This window comes from Phoenix dactylifera, chromosome 10 (assembly GCF_009389715.1).
Source record: "Phoenix dactylifera cultivar Barhee BC4 chromosome 10, palm_55x_up_171113_PBpolish2nd_filt_p, whole genome shotgun sequence".
NCBI classification, from domain to species: Eukaryota; Viridiplantae; Streptophyta; class Magnoliopsida; order Arecales; family Arecaceae; genus Phoenix; species Phoenix dactylifera.
The window spans coordinates 5,554,572-5,562,994 of record NC_052401.1 but is presented as its reverse complement, the minus strand read 5'-3'; the positions used below and the strand labels follow the sequence as shown (position 1 = coordinate 5,562,994).

Genomic DNA, 8,423 nt, shown 5'->3' with positions numbered 1-8,423 from the left:
TCAATCTATGTTGCATTTTATTCTTAAAGAATTTCCTTTTTTTCTTTAATATACATAAATAGATAGATATATACGTACATACATACACACATATGTGCACATGCATGCGCGCGCGCACACATATATATATATATATACATAATTATGTGTGTATTTATGTATTGAGGATAATATATTATTTCACATCATGTGCCTACATTTAAAACAAGCAGTCAATTGCGAGCTGATCAGAAGTTTAATTGAGATTCTTCCATTAACGCAATCAATTTTTGATATACAGACAATTTTCACTTCTATCAGCTACCCATCATGATAATTGCAATTTAATTATCAACCAGCCCTCCACCCGAAATCATGTCACAAAATGAGATAATTAATGTGATCTAAGACAATTTATTTTATGAACAGTATGCGCATGGAGGCTAGTTGCACTAAGAATAAAATTTGATTTATAACAATTGCCATATAATATTTTGGTGCTAATCAAACAAAAATCATTATCCCCGCAATACACTTATGTAGATGTGTACCAAATGACATCAAACAAAAACAGTCGGCAAATATGAGCCGCGTATGCTCCCTTTTGTACCTTGGATCCTCATAGATGCAGTCATGCAAACTCCTTTTTTTTAAAACAAAATGTAAACAAAAATTTGTAATGAGTGCTTCAGCCGTCATTACCAAATCTTCCTTGACGTAAACGTCACCTTACTATTTAATGGGTTGAAAGTCGACAAACTTAGAAACAATTAATGATTGACAAGCAATGAGTGTGAAGTGTTCGCCGTACACCAAATGCACATGAACTCGCCGTTAAAGTGGATCGACTTTGTCGGCGGCATAGATATAAGTTCTTACGGGCAACAGGGGCCATGCAATCCTTTGTGATGCGTGTCAGGCGATCTGAAGCAACGGAATTCCAATGGCACAACTTTTGCCCTTGCCCTGTCGACTACCAACCATTACAAATAGTCGCCACATCGTCCTTTCTTTTATTTATTTATTTATTTATTAAAATGGATGATTCATAAGATAAAAAAATAAAAAGTTCTGGACCGCTCTAGGCCACTCCATCTTTCCAAGCCATAAAATACTTCTGGAGTGACTGGCCACATACGATGTCATCTGGTCAGCAGCTCTGTTAGTCTCTCTGAATATGTACTTGGTTTGAAAGGCCACACCGCTAACCATAGCCCGAATGTTCCGAAACAAAATGTGGCACCCTTCCACGCTGCCGGTGCTACTCTGAATCCAGCCAATCGCTGTAGCCAAATCGTCCTTAAGTATAACTATACTAGCCTGCAACACACGCCGAGCATGGCCCAAGCCGACTCATGCCGCCCTCGCTTAGCCGCCAAAACTGAGGTATTGAATATCTAGCAACCTCCAACAACTACCACCTTGAAGTTCAGGCCTTTGATGATGAAGCTAGCATCACCTCTCCTGCCACCATTTAGCATGCATTCATCGAAGTTAACCTTGAGAAAATTCGATGTGAAGGCTTCTAGGTGAAAAACACCATTTGCTTCATCATCCATCTTGAAGACAGCCGACTTCTCTTTATTATTAGGATACATCATGTATCGCAATAATAGTGCTTTGTTATATTCCAAAAACGAATAAAAGCCATCCACCTCCAAAATGGATGTCATAATGGTTATCCGTAATACAATTTTACTCCATAATTCAAAAGTTGCACTGTAGAGAATCTCTAGGTGAAGAGCAGTAGGTGAGTCACCAATTTGTATCCCTTTTTAAGATCTTAATTGAGGACACGTTTACTAAGAATTTTTTTGCGGCACAGAGATCTAACAATTTTTTTTTGCAGAATTGACATGTAGAACTTGAATTATTGATATTGACGAGAGTCACCATGGTTACGTAATAGATGTTTGCGAATCTATTACATAACAGCTATGCATTGCACTGGCCAAATGATCGAAGGTAATTCCATTTTCATTCCACATGTGCTTCACAAGTGCCCTACGCTCACATGTCATGTTGCTTGGAATCCAATAAGAAATTCTCGTCCGTTTCCTGAAAGGTGTTAAAAATTATCTGGCACGACATTTAAATTCACTCGCTTCCAAAAACGTTCTCATTGTAATTGTTACCTTCAAAATAAATAATGGAAGAGGGAACCATACGAGTTGTTTGATCCATCTTATGGATACATTATATTCATTTTTCAGGCATTATGATACTTACAACATGTCAATTGTTTCTATTTTTAAGATCCTAACTGAGGACTACTTCCCTACATGTACCTTAGGGCCTCTCACAATTGAAGTTAACATTGGGTTTGGTTATCTCAACAAATGAGAATAAATTTTTATTGAGCAAAAAAGATTAGAATACATCACCAAAAAGGATTGCAAACTCAAATTACCGTAATTACTCTATTTACATGTAGTTATAGTGAAATCTAATTATATATAAACAAGTAAGAGAGCATGCAAATTAGTTGTTATGTCTCCTTGCATGTCATATCTTTCCTCCAAGGCAGTTGACAATTTTTTCAGATGTCATTTCTCTGTCTTGTTAACTACAATATTGTCTCTTACCCTTACGCCTCTTTCCATCCTGACCACCGTCCGTTGAAAAAGAGCAAGCATGAAACCACCCTGAGTGTGAGACCAGCCTCCAAAACAAGTAGCTCATCCCTCCTAGCTAATACATACTAATCTCAAGATTCACCATCTCCATACCGAATTCCATAACGATGCCACACAAGTATAGTATCAGTACGGTATGGTACGAAATTTTTTTAGCGTACTGAATATTAATACTAAACTGATATAAAATAGTATGCTTTATACCATTCGATTTGAATCGGTACGATATATTTTGGTACAACCTTTTTTGCGTTCTCTCACGCACACGCTACCGAGCACACAATGGAGTTTTGCGGCTTTGACCCTTGAGGACAAATAGAGAGATATTGCTCTTATAGACGTAAAGCCACATCAGACTTAGAAAGGTCAACAATATATTAATTTCACGTGTTCTAATATGGTCGGTACATTCATTTGGAGTCATTATATTCGTATCTACCTATCTCTATCCATCCATAGATCCATCTAACTCTTTATATCTATCCATCCATCATCAAAGCGTCTCTATCCATCGCCCACCATCTTTAATTCCCCTCTCTGTGGCTCCTTGTGGGACCCATTTTGGTGGCTGGGAGGATAATGGTGGTCCTTCATTGGCCACTGTCTAGGGACGGTCCCACCCTCGCTCGATCCGCGGCCCAGGAGAACATGGGCAATTATTAGTTAATTACCTGCAGGAGTAGATTAATTAGCGGCTAATGCCCATGTCCAGACTCTGGGAATGATTTCATGCCACTAGAGGCCAACACATCAATAGGACACAAAAGGTTAGTGTTAATGAACCATGGCTAATTATTATATTTTAAAGCTCCCACTTAGGGGTAATGAGAATTAAGAGGGGCAATGAAAGACATTATAAAATGGTTGGGCACTCGGATTGTGTTAGCAACGTGACTTGCATGGGGGATGGAGGGAGATCTACCTGGTCAACACAGAACTTTGACAACTCTAGTATACGAAAGCTTGATCAAAGAAGATCACCACTTAGGGGAGAATAAAAAAGGCTAAGAAGCTCCAGAGAAAGAGAGCATGAGTCATGGCCTAAGATAAACAAAGTATAAATTCTATAACGAGGTGGGTTCGGATCCATCATCTATGACTGTTTGAAAACATTGAACCCTGTATGGCTAGCTCTAGAGAAACTATGGTGAAGATACTAGCTATATGGAAGAGTTAGCCTACTGTATTTGATCACTCTCATGTCCTTGTATGCTTTGTCATGAGTCAACCGAGAATGTATATATTGGTGCAGAAATCCTTCTGTAAGGAAACACAAACAAGTGATGAGCATTACTATAAAGTATAGTGGTTGATGTTTATTTTTGCTTTGGTCTGAACTTTGTAAAGACTGAATAATTAGTAGAACATTTTATTACTTAATTACCTTGATAAAATATGCTTTTACTTACACAAATCATGGGGATTTTAGCTTTTGAAATATCTTCTCTGCCTATTTGATGTTGTTGGTTTCTTGCAATGGGAAAATGATCCAGACTGTCAACTATTTCAAAACTGTTCAGAATTTCTCATGCATATATATTGATACCCACAAAATTATCAGAATATGTTAATATCTAGATTATCATGTGTTGATACCAAAATTATATCCGATAAAAGTGGAGGCCTGAAGAGCATCTGTCAACCTACATATAGAAAGAAAAAGAACAATAAAGGTCGCCAGAGCTAATCTAGTCAGACAGAATTTTGGAAAACAACAGAAAAGAGTATTATGTAGAATGATATGAGATGAATAGCCAATGCTATGAGCCTTCTTTTTAAAGATGGATGGTTTTTGTCCTGCTAAAGTTGGATTCTTCAGAGTTCGACTTCGACTAAAAGTCTACTTCTTAGCTATTCTTATCTGGTTTAGCCTAAGGATAAGAGCCCTACTGAAATTGGTCACTTGCTATGCCATGTGTTAGCTTATCATAGATAGGTCGATTTTAGACCACATTACAACGTTGCAACTAATTTATTTTGCATTAGAAAACTTTTCATACTACATCAAAAAAGTACCTATTCTTATATTAATCACATATTTTTTTCGAGTAATATGCCAAGTTATTACTTTTCTTTTATGTTTATTGCTTGAACTACATAACATTTGCATTACACCAAATTGGAGAATTCCCTGCAATAATGCTATAAAACTCAGCACATTCAACTTCAACGTTATGACAATAATCAACAAAATTCATATTCTGTTTGAGTCTGAGCAAAATTCGGATTCATTTCATGAAGTGTACTTTGGGTCTTATATTAGAAATGGTTTTCTTGCTAACATTTAGTTTAACTTTCTGAATGGGAACAAAGGTGTAAAAACCAATGAATGAATTTCCCATAACTGCAAGAAAACTAAACATGGTATAGTCTTGCACAAAATCTTATGACCGAGAGTGCTAAAGTTCAACAATGTTAATATTGAATGCATAAAATGGAAGACTGATGGTATGAAAGCATAGATTTTGAATATTTCTACAGTGAGCTGACTTTTTCTTCTTCAACGCATAAGCAACCACCACACTGGATGAGTTGAAAGCAAGCAACGCAAGACCAGGTGAAGTTGTATTTCCTTTTTTGCTTTTAGAACAGACTGAAAGCCTAAACACGAATCCTAGTTTCTATAATTTGCCCTAAATCTAGTTCTCTTGTAGAGATGTTTAATTCCCAAAGTTGCCAGTGATGGGAAAAAATTTAATAAGCCGTTTTGGTACTTAATCTCCAAATTCAGAATCCTGTGCATGCATGCAAAAAATTTAATTAATGCACTTCATACACCATGAACTGCTTTCACCCAATTTTCCCAACTGCACAAGTGTATCAATAAGAATTAATAAAAAATAATAGTCATATATTCTCTTCAATCTAAAGGTTAGAAAAATTCCTTTAGAATGTAACAATATCAAAGAATTGGTTTTCTGTATGTGAAATGTACAGGGATGAGGAGATCATCTGCTATGGAGCCTTGGTTTTAATTTGTTAGGCCTTATATTCTCAGAGATTGCACCAAGTCACCAACATGCCTTGCAGCTTCTTCCCACTGCCACACGTTGAGCTTTTGTGAGCCTAGATATTTCTTTGCCTTGTTGAGAAGATTCTCCCCATCCTTCTTAACCTGTGCCATCTTCGGGCACTTCAATAGCCCGATGTAAGCATCCAAGTCATGAACGCATGCAGGATTCTTCATCTTAAAGAAGTCGAGAGCCAGTTCGACTCCCACATGAGCATAGCAGGAGCAGCTCCATGGAAGCTCGAATCTCCCCGCCAGGACCCGGAGGTTCTCGTTGAGAAAAACGCCGGGCAACTTCGTGACGGGATCGTTGACATTCACCACTCTCAATACCTTCACACCGAGCTCGTCGCACCTCTCCTTGAAGCCGGAATTGCCGACCCTCGGGCCACCAAACGAGTACACCGTGATGGGCACCTCTCGGTTGGATGCATCTCTATTCAATCCAAGCTCGGCGAGGTCGTAGCCCAGTAGAAGAGCTAGAGAGCTTCCCATGCTGTGTCCGGCCAACGTGATGCTCAGCTCCTCATCCTTGTACTTGTTAACAATCCGAGAGACCTCGGATAGCAGCTGTTCTCTGCAGCTGCCACTGCTGAACTTGCAGCTGCTATCATCTGATGTGTAGAGGCTGAGGAAGCCGGATTCGACCTTCACGTCGGGGCGGGGGTCGTGGGGGTCTAATCTTGCGGGAGTGAGCGAGCTCATGAAGTTGGCGATCCACTCGGTGTTGGTCACCGTTCCCCGGAAGGACACCAGGATGTCTCTCCTTCCGAGGCTCCTCACCTCCTCGTCGCCGGAGACGGCGACGTACCCGATCCACCGGCTGCGGCAGGTGCCGCTCTGGGTGGGGATGCTGATGTCGGGGGTCGCGTAGATGTACTTGGTGACCTTGTAGCCCGAGCCCGCCATCCCGACCTCCCGGAGCATACTGTTCTTGCCGTACTTGCAGTTCAGGTAGCGCTTCGAGCTCGGGTCGAGGTCGAAGGCCTTGTAGCACGCGGCGACGAGCTCGCCGTACCGCACGATCTCCTCGCGGAGGAGGGGATGCAGCGGCTCCACGAGGTCCTCCCAGTCGTCGGCGCCCTGGACTTCCCTCCACACGCTAGCGAGAGGGGCCTTCGCACCCACCATGGCGCTGCCGGCGGCGGTGCTCGTTTTAAGTGCGATGGAGGAGGGAGTGGCGACAGCCGATGTCAGCGCCCGGGCTGCGACGGTGGACGTCGCGGCCAACGAGGCGGACACTGGAGGCCGGCGAGTGCCAATTCTACGCGATGCCATAGGCGGGTTCGATATCGAAATGCTCGATGCCATCGCACGATGGGAGGTGATGATGGAATTGGAGGCTGGTTGGAGAGGGGAGTGAGGCCAGAGATCGAGGAGTAGCGCCCCCAGCCAACCCTTTTGTAGAGCGATGAGAAGAGGCCGGGGAGTGGGTGGTATTTATCGACACGGTTCAGAGGACTTTCTTCCTTCGGTGTTGACATTAAAATGTTGGACTGCGAAGCATGTTTAGCGAGTTTTGACTGACATTTTGTACGTGGGGGATTTTTTTTTTTTAACCCTCCCTAAATAAAGTGGTCGGCTCGGTACAGTCACCTGCGGCCGTGTTATGGAAGAGAGAAAGACATCAGGGAGATATTGGAGAAGAGAGAGGGAGAGATGAGTCCAAGGCTGTGGTTGACTTCTAGCTCCGCGGAAATAGATGGTACAATTTTCTCATGCTATGGGGCTCAATATTTGTACCAAAAGGGAGGAGATGCCAAATGGCACGAGATGATTGATTTGGCTCTAATAAACTGCTGAGTTTGTGACGCGGGGGCGTGTTGGAGCACTTTGGTGCACAATTTGGGCTCTATTTCTTGGTTTGTGAGCGCCGTACTGGGGGGGCGATTTTTGTGGTGCGTGTTTTTTATTTTTTTTTGTGTTCCTTCTCCTCATGTGCCATTCTTTGGGGGGACGTTCAACGCGGCGAGAGGAGAGGGGAACATCTGGCCCTTGATTTTGGTGTGGGCGGATGGGAATGTTCGAGCGCGTGCATGCCGTCTATTTTGATGACGGTGATCACGTGGTCTCCCCTCCGGCCATCCACGTAGCTTTCATTTCCCGTGCCCTGGGACTTGTCGTAGGGGACAGAAACAAAACGAATTATATCTCCTTCCAAAGAAATAGATTGAGAGCTAGCAATTGGATTTTATTCCAAATCTGTCCCCGTTATTTGGTCCGCCGGTATTAAGATGGTGCTGGAATGACGTACGTACTCACACATAAAACAATCCACGGATCGGAAAAGACATGCAAAAACTTGCAATTTGCATCAAACATTCTCTGGTGGAAGAGGGGCCCAGTGGAAGCTGCTACGTGGGTGGATTTGTCCCTCCCCTCTCCTATTTTGCACCAAAAGAAAAAAAGAAAGAGAAAAAAAAAGAGAAAAGGTTGGCATGCATCAATAGCGTAATTTTATCGTGAAGGAAAGAGTATTTGATAGATAGCCACAATCTTATGGACTAGTTGAAATGTTATGGTTAAGGTTACTCTCCCAAACAATTACTGGGTGTCTAGCAAAAACATGAATTAGAGAGGGAGAAACCAAAGAAATCAATCTAACAAATTTAGTTGATTTATTGAAAAGAAAAAAACAAGAAGAAATCATCCGAGTCTTATGTGTGTCTGTGCAAAGACTTGAGCATGTTTTTTTTTTTTTTTTTTTTTGTGGGACTTTTTAAAAGTATTGAAAGCACTCCTAGTATATCCACTAATGAAATATGGCCTCTAGGAAGCATCTCCACACAAAAGTTCAA

The 8,423-nt window shown here is 41.5% G+C and overlaps 1 protein-coding gene across 1 annotated transcript; it reads right to left on the bottom strand.

Annotated features, from left to right (window-relative positions):
• Positions 1-5,534: 5,534 nt before the first annotated feature.
• On the bottom strand, positions 5,535-6,756 carry LOC103708596 (galactolipase DONGLE, chloroplastic). The gene has a single exon (XM_008793607.2). It carries the CDS (start codon positions 6,754-6,756, stop codon positions 5,602-5,604), a length of 1,155 nt encoding a protein of 384 aa, XP_008791829.1. The 3' UTR covers positions 5,535-5,601.
• Between the last annotated feature and the right edge of the window lie 1,667 nt (positions 6,757-8,423).